This window comes from Cebidichthys violaceus, unplaced genomic scaffold (genome assembly GCF_023349555.1).
Source record: "Cebidichthys violaceus isolate CVI_PGR_0920_01 unplaced genomic scaffold, fCebVio1.0.p SCAF_61, whole genome shotgun sequence".
In the NCBI taxonomy this organism is placed as follows: Eukaryota; Metazoa; Chordata; class Actinopteri; order Perciformes; family Stichaeidae; genus Cebidichthys; species Cebidichthys violaceus.
In genome coordinates this window covers 1,158,192-1,170,294 of record NW_027176828.1, presented here as the reverse complement: position 1 = coordinate 1,170,294, position 12,103 = coordinate 1,158,192, and the positions used below count along the sequence as shown (strand labels likewise).

At 40.4% G+C, this 12,103-nt stretch overlaps 1 protein-coding gene across 1 annotated transcript; it reads right to left on the bottom strand.

Annotated features, from left to right (window-relative positions):
• LOC137890038 (uncharacterized) lies at nucleotides 1-9,553 on the bottom strand. Its single transcript, XM_068734126.1, has 17 exons — nucleotides 9,528-9,553; nucleotides 8,523-8,602; nucleotides 7,711-7,808; nucleotides 6,498-6,581; nucleotides 5,847-5,952; nucleotides 5,562-5,691; nucleotides 4,053-4,296; nucleotides 3,401-3,557; nucleotides 3,067-3,154; nucleotides 2,895-2,957; nucleotides 2,469-2,679; nucleotides 2,058-2,178; nucleotides 1,434-1,621; nucleotides 1,007-1,161; nucleotides 437-682; nucleotides 187-349; nucleotides 1-93 (listed from the first exon to the last, which is right to left on the bottom strand). Exons 1-17 carry the CDS (start codon nucleotides 9,551-9,553, stop codon nucleotides 1-3), a joined length of 2,253 nt encoding a protein of 750 aa, XP_068590227.1.
• Nucleotides 9,554-12,103: the final 2,550 nt, after the last annotated feature.

Below are 12,103 nucleotides of genomic sequence, written 5' to 3'. Positions count from 1 at the left end.
CTAATAAGTCCAGGCCATGCTGATGAAGACGGGGTTTTCATCCTCATATTTTGACATGGTAGATCTACGCCTTCTCCCAGCCTGGCTGCACAGCTGTGATGCAGTTAAACGACAGAGAGATTAATATTCTTACAAATATATGTTCATTTGTGCATTTACGTGAATATATTCAGGGACTGGGCATACCGGGGCACAGGCATTATTCTGCTTGACACACATCTCTAATCGGCAATGCAAGTAGACTTCACCAGTTTTGCTAAAGAACTGGAATGTGTTGAAGGAGAAGTAGTTGGACGTTCCCAGTCCATTGCCCTCCACCTTCACTGTCTGGTCAGCAGGGTTAGGGCAGCTACTCAAAAACAAGAAAAAATGTGAGGGACTTGCCAACAACAAAAACGAGAGCTTTAATCAGAAAGAGCATTTCTGTGTGTCTAACCCTTTGATGATGAGGTCATATCTCAGGCTTCCACTTGGCGAAGGCTGATCGGTTGCCCAGCAGGAGTCAGTCACCACATGGACCATTTTTTCATCCAGCCCATCCGTCTTAAGCTCCACCCAGATTTTCTGGTCCAGTTCTATGTTGTTGCTTGGCAGGATGGCGTTCATGCGGTCAGCGTTGGTGTAGGCCTTCATGGTCAGATTGTAATGCCATTCTCCAGAAGTAATCTGCTGGATCACAGAGCTGGAAAGCAAAGACAACTTCCTAATAATACCAGGCTACAGTCTGCACATTAAAGCAACGTTTCCACCAAGCAATCCAATTGAGTTCATTACACAATAGCATAGTTATTTTCACATTTTTCATTACCAAAAGCTGTGGATGGTACTCTGTACCTGGTATTGATTTTAGTACCACCTCGGTCAAGGTTCCAAGCAAGCTGAGGCGAAACTAGATGGTGGATTTGAAGCACTGCTGACCACTGATTGGTCAGAAAAAATCTTTACCTTCGCTTGGTAATAAAAAGATGACAACTCTGGAGCTACATACTGTACTCCCACCACACACCTGTGTTTGAGTTTGATGGCCAAGGTCTTGACTTCCGGCTGATTGTAATAACAGGAGAAGTCAATAAGCACTGGGCTGTGACGGTTGATCAGGCCAAACGAGGAAATGTTCCGTGTCAGGATGGTGTTCTTGTAGATAATTTGACTGTTGTTTGCCTTAATGGTCACATGCAGACATTCAGGGTTACCTAACACTTCATTCACTTTGAGGTTCTACTCACTGAATACGAAAGTTTTAGGCTGCAGCATTTAATGTAGACAAATAGACACATTTTTCTAGATCACCAACTTTATAAAAAAATGAGGTCACAGGCCAATGCTACAGTGTGCTGACCACATCCCTGCAACCACAGAATGATTACAAACAGTATGTCTCTAGTGTTGAAAGGGAATAAGCTGCTTAGAGAAAGATAAAAGTTGGTACCCACCGTGACCACTGTACCACAAGTGTTGTCGCTATTGAAGTTGAACATCACCATGTGGGTAAGGTTGTCCATTTCAGCTTTGCAGGACTGGTCATTGAGGTGTAAGACAGAATAATCGATGCTCTTGTCCTCCAAGAGACAATTAGCCAGAATTACCAAAGCAGAACTCTGTTGGCAGACCGTCGGCTCACCTAAACCCCATTACAAAACATTATATTTAGCTATTTTAAGAGAACATACATAGCACAGATCAGGAAGAGGCAATAATAAATACAACATTGAAAAACATCTTTTAGGTCTTTTCAGTTTCTTAAAGGACTCTTTTGTGCATTTGTAAATTGTATTTATTTAACGTTAACTCTGAATGTGATTATATGCAGCAAAGAATATTGCAAGATTTTAAATTGGCCCAACATCTTGGTCGAAACTGCGATCTGTCTATATAAGGATAAGGATAAAGACGTTTATTGTCAACGAAATTAAGTTGCCGACCATCAGTCAGTTCATATGGATGTTCCACAGTTTTTCCATAACTCTGAAACAACTCTCCCTTTGAGAAATCCCGTCAGTCTATAATGAAATAGCAGTTGAGACAATTGTGACTTTCATGTGTCATAGCTGACTCACCTAAAGTGCCTGTCGATCTGTACTTAGAGGCAAAAAGAGCCCGACAGAGGCAGCGGGGTTCCCCAACATTGCGCTCACCACAGAACTCATGAGCACTGCAGAACCTGTCCTTACAGAAGGCCTGAGGGACAGCAGCTGCAAATACACATCAAGAAAAGCTGCAGGTAAGAAAATAATGCCTTCCAGTTTTAATATGATTAATCTATGAAACTGACTGATATCAAACAAATACATCTGCCACTTTTTTAAGCATAAATGACTTGATAAGATTCCCTGGAATTTGCATAAAACACAATATCTACCCTAAAGCCACACAACTGCATACGGTGTAGAAGGTGCTTAAAACAATATAATAATAATGACTTAATAAGTTCATTCAGGTCATCTTGAAACATAAAGATAATGAAAGACAGCCCTACGGCAGTTGGTCTTTGTCCTCCAGCTCTCCATCGTAACGTTGCTGTGGTGGCTGCAGGCCCTGGCGTAGGCCTCCAGGAACTGGCACTTGAGACCATCCACTGCAGGGTATTTGCACAAAGTGTTTGTGCAGGCAGTTATGAAGGGCTCTGGTTTGATGTGCTTATTGCAAGCAGTGAAGGGAGCCTGGTTCAGGAGATTGCACCTGGTTAAGTGAAAATGTGGCATGGAAGTTTAGTCATCAAGGACAGTAAGGCTGGTGTTTACTAGAATAAACAAGATAAAATGGGTTTAGGTGTGAACGTTCAAAATTCATCCCTGGTTAGAAGACACCGCCAAATGATAAATTGGGTGAAAGGCGTGTCATAGAGGTTAATGATGCCTGCTTATGAATCAAAAGAGAGTTTAATCTGTGTTTACCATTCAGTTGTGGTGTTGCAGTTGATTGTACTGTCAGCAGCGTCGTCATATTGTGTCTCACAGCTATGGGACAACAAACAGCAAAAAAATGTTTTAAACTCCAGTATATGTTAAACCCAGTCATTCAAAAGAGAAGTAGTACTCAATTACATATTGTGTTTTGAGGTCTTACCCGGTAGACCAGTGTCCAGTAACCCTCTCTTCGTTCAAAGATCTTGTGGAATTGCCACATAAACCATTCACGGCTGCTCCACTTGGTCCTGGCCAGTTTCAGAAGAGAACATGTGACAGATCAGTAAACTTTTACAGTGGACGAGCACAGCAGCACACTTAAGGCAGCTGGTATTCATTGGTTTTAACTATAGATTAGGCCTACTAGTAGGGTACCCACTTTTAATATAATCAGTTTGGTCCATTACTACTTACATTGCACATAAATAACATTATTCTTTTTAATCAGTACTTCAACATCCATGGTTGGACTTTAAGTTTCAATGTTTGTGTACCTGTCATGTGGATTAGTGTGGTGTAGCCATCAAAGAGGACAGAAACAGTGTAGTTGGAGGCTGATATCTTGGCAGTGGCTCCTGTCTGGTCTCTGGAGAGTTCCACACCATGGACCACCTGAGCTGTAGTGTTGAGCGTCAGCACTTTGTCATCCAGCTTTATCACAGCAGTTGAGCAAAGTGAAAGAAGAGACACACACACACACACACTCAAACCTCATAAAAGACACAAAGCAGTCCTCATATTCTTTGGCACAAATGGTGCTTCACATCGTAAAGCACGTTGGTCTACCGTCTACTGGTTTAATGGAAGAAATCCTTGGTAAGTGGCCTCGTGTGATGCTACCAGTGTTGAAAGAAGTGTTCATATATTTTACTTAAGAAAAAGTAGCAAAACTACAATTTACTCTGCTACCAGTCAAAGTCCTGCATTCAAAATCTTTGTCGTAAAAGTACAAAAGCATTGGCATCAAAATATACATAAAGTACCAAAAGTAAAAGTACTTATTATGCGGAATGCAAATGCAGATAGACACTCTTCCATGTCCTGTCATTACATGAGCTCAGCCACTGCCTGGAGTGTCCTGTACATCAGCAATTGATGAGATCTAAAAACACATTACTCCAGCTATTGTTGCAGCAGGTATCATACCTGAACCCTTCCGCCTTGTTCCAGGGAAATCTGAACACCGGCCCCCTCCAGCTGCAGTATTACTCGATCCAAAAAACTAACGTCTTTACGGCGTCTTTCCTGGAAAACCCCCAGCACCCGCAAGCCTGGGAACAATAGGGACCCCATCAGAGTGTACCCACACCGGTCCGGGACAGTGTGAACTCTGCCAACGAAACCGATGACAGTAGAGCCGGTCACAGAGCACATGGCGTTCAACACGCAACTGCAGGAGAAGGGGAGAGACAGATACAACAGAAAAAAACACTATCAGCACTCAACAAAAATGTTAAAATAAAAGAGAAATTACATTAATGTGTGGCATGGAAATGTATAAGGATTATATCCATTTTGATGGCACAGTACAGATTGGTTTATCAAAACAGCATGTCAAGCAGCCAACAGTGAACAGGTAAAACGGTCAGAGGTCTCAGTCACACTTGCGGATGACCATTGCCTGTCGAGTCGATATAGCAAATTTGCTTTGCCAAAAGAAACAAATATTTGTTTGCCCTTTCGCTTGCATACGGAAGTGAACTAGAGGCGAATGTTAATTTTGAGTATGTGTGACCATGCACTATCTTCAGAGGGATTCGGCTCAAAGTGAGCACAAAACCATTGGTCAATCCCATTGTGGTGCTAGACAGGGCAGGGTTTTGTCATCTGAGTCCCTTCAAAAAGCACTTTACCAAGGGATGCACTAAAAACCTCCCCCCATAGCCTTCATGGCAGGATGAAATGGCTGCAGAATAAGCTTCAACTGTTGACAGGCCCAAATTGTTATCAACATTTCCAGTAGGTTAACACGAATGGCAAGGGACACAACAAGGATTTTCCAGTTACTACCGTTCAGCAGGCAGTGTGTGGAGGATTGCACCGCCCTGATAGTGCTTCTCTGGGTCATGTGAGCTGCCACAGTTTCCCTCACGAGCAGCTGCACCACGGTTGGAAACCATGATGCGCTTGTGCAATCTGGTACCACCAGAATGACCATTAGATTATCTACCAGAAATTGCGCTTAGAGGTGAGGGATTATTCTTGGTTCATAGCACTGTAGTAAACCAGATGACTTAATAATGTGTGTGCTAGATACAGGGAATTAGTCTCCGGATGATGATATGGACCCAGACACAACAGCATTTGGTTTTCCGCTGTATCTGCAAATTCCACAACATATAAAAAGCAGCAATAGTGTTTTTATGGCCATGGTTGACGAAACGTTGTTGGTACTATATCTACATGGGGTAAGAATCTCCTCCAATCCGACGCGTCCAGCGCAAGTGACTCAAATAAACACAAATGATTCAGAGGTCAAACTGGTTTGTCTCCTGTTTGGTGTAAACACAGCATAACAGGACCGCTGTGATGTAATTCTTTCCATAGCTTTGCTTTACTACTATTTTTACTGACAAACTGACTAAGATTGAGAAAAAAATACACTACAAGCAGTTTTTGCTCTGCAATTTCTGTATCATTTCTTAAAATATTTACCTCCCATTGCCTTGGCAATGCTCCATGGGACCACAATCGCTGACGGCCGTAGCGACTCCACTCACATCACAGGTTACAGTAGAGCATATGTTTGGGTCCCTCACTGTCGTATTTGTCTTATAAACAACACCTAGGAGTTGAGAAAAAATATATGTAGGTACCTTAAAATGTATGACTTTACTAGTTGTTTAAACTGTAAGCAAATTATATAACAGCAATTTAATTTCTTCTAATTTTGCTTTTAAAGCCTAAAATTACACTTTAGGAAGCACTGAATTTACTTACCTGAGAGTCTGCATCCGCTCACATCTGTGATTATGCCCTTGTTTGTATCAGCTGTCTGGAATTTCTGTTTAGAAACTGTAAGACCATTGACTTGTGCATCTGCCTCCTGAAAAGTGCCAGAAAAACAAAAATCAGTTACTCTCTCTCAAAAACTATTGTGAAAAGGCTGCACTCTTGAATCCAGGTTCATGTATCCAAAATAAACAGTCCCTTCTTATAGAAAAATGACCCCCACATTGACAACATAAGTAGAGGAGGCTCAAGAATCAATTTACTCAATGCGTAAAAAAAAATAAATGCTCCTAATCGATCATTGGCGTTTGCCTGATAGCCTACAGCATTTACGTTTGTGTCCAGAATTAAATAGTATGTAAGTTGTGCTGACAATGGTCCTTTGATGGAAATGTTTTTACATTTTGTCATGTTTTGCATGTGAAATGAATGACTTATTTATCATTTTCTGTCAGTGTGATATTCCCCTGCATGTGGATTGCCTGAATACCTTTCAATCAAGCAGTGTGGGATACTGATTGAGCCACTGAATCACTGAAGCTTTTGGTCTGCCTTGTTATCCGCCAAACTCACGTCACACTTTCCAAAATACATCTGTCAAATCATTCATATTTTTCAAAATGTTATACTTATACTTACAACATCAACATTCTGGTACCCAGAGTATGTCTTGATTGCCAGAATTGCTTGTGTCCCAAAGTTGCCAAGTTCAACTTGTTCAATCTGACAACAGAAAGTGGTCACAAAGACACAGACTACTAAGAAAAGGCTATGATTAGAAATATCGCTTCTTATTGCATGTTTTATTCATTTATAATGACAGTAACATTGGTCAATAATGAAACTGAAAAGCACTCACTTCCGATTGTTGACTGTCTTTTAAAGGTATTATGTTGACACATTTACCAGCATTCTTAAGGTTTGGCAGAAGTTTATGAACCCCAGATCCAGTGGGTATGTCTTTAGTAAGTACTGCCAGGCCACCTCTGTCAGCTGTCCCTCCAGACATCAAAATGCAGTCATTTTTGATTCCAGGTTTGTATAAGCCATTGAAGCAAACTGCAAATGTGTTAGCGTCAAAGGCCACCTGTTCACAGAGGAGACCATGGGTATGGATTACCAAATGGGCCTACCTACCAGGCACAAGCCCAGGGGCAAAACCACATAAAACCAGGAAGAGACTCAAAATGACCACACAGAAACATAAAACGACTACAAAGACACCAAAACAACTACAACAATTCCACAAAGGGGTTCTTAATAAACTATGAAAAGGGGTGAAACAACTACAAAGACACACAAAATGACCAAAACGAGTCACAAAACAATTACAAAGAGACATACAATGACCAAAAAGAGAAACAAAACAACTACAAAGAGACATAAAATGACCAAAAAGACAAACAAAACAATTACAAAGAGACACAAAACAACTACAACAAGGAGCAAAACAACCCCAGACAGAAAACAACTACAAAAAGACCAAAACAATTACAAAGTGACACACAATTACCACAGCATAACAACTACAAAAAGACACAATAATAACCCAACAGAATGAGGCTAAACAACTATAAAGTCTGTGTGTTTTGCTCCTATGTAGGAGTGGGGGTGGGGCCTTTGTATGTCTCTGCCCAGGGGCCCATTGTCTCATATTTCGGCCATGGAGGAGACACAACCAATAAACAACAGGCATACCCATAGGCAGAAAGAGACATATCTTAGTCACATTTTGCAACTCATGACTCACTGGTGAAGCCTAAACATCGCCATGTTCCAGTCCATGCCCGTGCCCAAGTACTGAATCTTGTTATTAATGCATTGGAAAAGACCAAACACAGATATTACTCACATAGACTCTGTCATATTTCTGCCCATAATAGGTGATGGGGCAGGAGGTAATGTTCATCTCCCCAGAACTGGTAAATGTCTGGTTTGTTGCAGCAGTACCTGAAGATATGGAGACACATTACACACAAGTTAACATGTTAACACATTGTTATATGCATGTATGTCCCTATAATTTAAAAAAAAGAAAGAAAAGATCCTATTTCCAAAGTCATTATAAAGGTATCAATCAAGGATTGATCAAGTTGTGACTCTTTAGCTTGTGGCATCACTACTCTGTGTCTGAGGTTAGAGGAAAAGTTAGACATTTTGGGAAATATACATTTTTACTTTCTTGCTTCGAATTATATGACAATATCAGTACCACCAATGGTGTAAACATGGACAGTGCAGGCAGTGCAGTTGCACTACGGAGAAAGACCCTCCAACAAAGTGATACACACACATGAATAGTTCAAAGTGGTATCTTTGTAATCACCCATGTTGAAAGAAAGTTTCACATCATTATTAATAGGGAGCCATTTGTTATATGCAATTCAAGAGGCAAACCTATCTCCATCATGGCTCTCTTTTTTTTTGTAAAATACTCAATGCTTATTCCAAGTAAAGGAAAACAGATTCCGCCTACTAGCACCTCTCTAAAGTTCACTTTATAAAAAAAAAAAGAATCGCCATTTTAGGGGGGTTATGTGCTGGACTATTTCTTGGCAGCGCACAATAACTTCCTGCAGTCCATATTCGTTACCTCGCAATACTACAAACTGCAGTGTGAATAAAGTAATTGAAGCTGTGTTTTTAGTTGTGAAGACGTCTTACCTTCCAGCAGGCTGAGTGCAGCCAGGTAAAGTATGAAGTAGAACATGTTGGCGGTCCGCGGACAGGGACCTGAAACACAGCTGGAGTGTACAAAATTTAAACATATACGTACAGAGAATGGTCGAAGAATTCTCATGCAAAACATGTAGGCGATATTCAAATTACAATGTTTTCTATTCACTTAGAAAGTCAGGGTAAACCTTTACGTGAGAGCAGTTTAAATGTGCTGACTGAGTTGAAGAAGTGATTTGATATTTTGAGACATTCCTTTATCTCCGGGCGCACATTTACCGTACACAGATGTGCAAAAATCACTCCTTCCGCAGGAAAAGTTTGTCCGGTTATAATTGTGGCAAAAACCTTGCATGCTTATTTTCCTTTCTGAGTATTCATTTTTATTTTTAATAGATTTTGTATCATTTTTTATCTGTGTATTTTTTGTTTAAAGAAATTACCCCTAAATGTCTTGTTTTTTGACTAAATTCAGCTACCCTGAGAGCTGTTGCACGAGTCAGAATAATTAGAAATTGTATAGACAAGACGTGAGCCAGGTTTCCTTACCCCGTGTTTCTCTTGGATGGTTCAGCGCTCCAACTGTCTGCCTTGCCTCTCTGTGTGGTGGACACAGCGCCCTCCGTCTACTTATAAACATTGCCCACAATCTTGTTGACCCGACCGGTACAGTGAAGAAACCTCCATTCTTGTAACCTGTCCTCCTCAAACTGGTTTCTGTCACGAAACATTCCAGTTTCCAAATAGTCTATAATTAACCGAGAGATACTGATGCACACTGTGATAACAACCGGATATTGCTAGGTGTCAAATGTAACAATTACTGTCACTGTGAGATTGAAGGAGCACATATTTGGCCTATTTAGCATGTGTTAGAATCTGTTATCTGTCAACTATATTAATACGGTGTCTATTGTAACTTATCATGAGAAAACGCAGATTAAAGGGACAGTTCATGCTAAAAATCAAAAATACATTTTTTTTTCCTCTTACCTATGGTGTTTCAGGTTCATGTTCATGTTCAAGCAATTTAAAACAGGTTCTGTGGGTAATCTGGAATAACCAGACCATGATTTTTGGAAAAAGATATGATTGAATTGCATGGTTTTTAGAAGGCAGACCTCTCCACAGTCAATATTTCCAACACCAGGCATGTCACACAGTTGAGAGGAAAATATGTATTTTTGATTTTAGGGTGAACTGTCCCTTTACAGAGCCATATATTTAATGAAAATACACAATAAAACGTACAATATATAATAGAGCATAGATAATACAGTACTGACATGGCCTCTGTGTGACATTCTGCCAAATAAGTAATTGTTAGTTACGGTTTGGGTTTAGGATCAAATAGGTTTCTTTGGTTTTAAAAAATAAGTCTGTGTTATGTCTATATTTAGTCTTGAAGTACACATTGCATGTGTGCGATGTGTAACTGGTTGGACATGTGGTTTGTTTAAAAAAGTACACAAGACAAAAGAAACACATCCTAAAGCTCAACTGTACAAATCAAACCAAGAGAGATGTGGTCTGGAATGCAACAGTGCAGGAAAGAGTTTGACAGTTCTATTATAAGTGCTGTCACTGCTGAGTTTTACCTCCAGCGAAGAATAGACAGATGCGAAAGCCAGGTGTGGCCTGCCAGTCACAAACTGAGGACCAAACAATAGCTGAACAGCTTTACAGAATTACATTGCGTCACTAAAGCACGCACATGAACTCCACATTCCAGTAAATTGGACATAACAGCATTCTATTTTCATGGATGCATTTAGCTACGTAGGACTAACATTCCACAATCCTTTTAAAATTGAGCTTTACATTCGTGCATGGAAAGGACAGCTCAATGTCTGGATTTCATAAGTTACATTCGATGCAAAGGAGCATCAGTTCTACTCCGAGCTCCTTCTGGATGTCTGAGCTCCTCACCCTATCTCTGAGTTCAGCCACCCTACGAAAAGACAGCTCATTCCAGCTGCTTGTATCTGCAATCTCATTTTTTGGCCACTACCCAAAGCTCATGACCATAGGTGAGGGTCAGATCGTAGATGGACCGGTGAATCGAGAGATTTGCCTTCTGGCTCCATTTGCTCTTCCTTCCTTGGGGCAGGGACTCAGTTCCAAACCGGAGGGTAGAGAACCATGTCCTCAGACCTGGAGACTCTCATCCCGACCACCTCACACTGGGTTGCAAACCGTTGACACAAAATGCCAATTAAATGTAACTTTCCTAAAATAATAACATTTTGCAAGTTGCAAGCAGCACATAATAAATCTGCATCACCCACGGCATAGTGCCGTGGGTTTTGCAAAATAACTATCAAAAAAACGAACTGATATATGATATGTGATTTATGAGGCTTGTGGTTTTGTTTAATGAATTCAACAGATATTAGGGCAATCGTCTACATATAGGATGTAAATAGAAATTGCTTAAAAACGGATACAATTTGTTTACGGAAGAAATTCATGTAGTGTGTTGTGAGCAACAGATTAAATAACCACAGTATAGCCTGGGAAAGGAGGAGTGTAACTGGAGACGTTTAAGGCGTTCTTAAGTCATGTTTCTAAAGCAGTGGTTAACCTTTTGTTCCCTTTGACAGCACAGGTCATGGATGACTTTGTGTTTTGTAAAAGGAAAAAAGGGGAGGCCGCAAGTTTGTACACCTCATATGTATTTTCAAAAATGTTTTTTTTTTTTATGCGACTGAATAATTTCAAATAAAATGATTGGGCTACGTGTCTGAAAAAAACCTACTATTTATGGAGTCTCATAATGAAGTTAATAATTCAAAATTGTCACCATTCTGATGACGTCCCGCGCGCTGTTTTATGTTTCGGACTACAAGGGAACCATGGCACTCATGTCAGTTGACCACTATGTGGCTATTTGTATTCCTCTCTATTACCCCACCAAAGTCCCTCAAACAAGAGTTCAATTCTGTGTATGTCTGCGTGCGATATGTTCTGCTCTTTTTCACAGTGTACAGTTTAAGAATAACCTGAAATAACCAGGCATAGCAACTGCTTTGGAGAGTGTGTTGTTATTGATTATGCTGCGGTACTTTTTTTCCGTCCTTTACTATGTCATAGTTGTTCTGTATATGAGAGTATTTGTGGTGGACGTGTCTCAGGTACGAGCCATGATGCGGTCTAACCTTGTAGGTGTCACACTCCAGTGTTCAGTGAGTGTAACTGCTAAGAAATCTGAGCTGAAGGCAGCCAGGACTTTAGGTTTTCTTATTGTCGGGTTTCTGATGTGTTTGTGCCCATGCCTATTATTGGGCCAGGTCTCCGTGATCAATGGTTCATCTCCTTCATTTGTTATACGTCTGTTTCAATTTAACTCAAGTCTAAACCCTGCAGATCTGTGCCTTTTTTTTTTTACCCCTGGTTTAGAAATTCTATCAAACTCATTGTTACACTTCAGATACTGCAGACTGACTCCTGTACGGCCAACATATTTTATAGCAATGTTGTTAGGGAACAGAAAATGTTCTATGCATATACATTGTTTGATTCTGTAAACAATACAACCTAATTATGTGAAGAAACTGCCAAAGTGATAT

Bases quoted from the DNA above. Each gene is read 5' to 3' on its own strand.
- LOC137890038 (XM_068734126.1), bottom strand. From the start codon at position 9,553: ATGAACATGAACCTGAAACACCATAG. The intron at 8,603-9,527 runs GTAAGAGGAAAA...TGTACACTCCAG, and splicing joins ATGAACCTGAAACACCATAG to CTGTGTTTCAGGTCCCTGTC. The intron at 350-436 runs GTTAGACACACA...GTTTTTGAGTAG, and splicing joins TATGACCTCATCATCAAAGG to CTGCCCTAACCCTGCTGACC.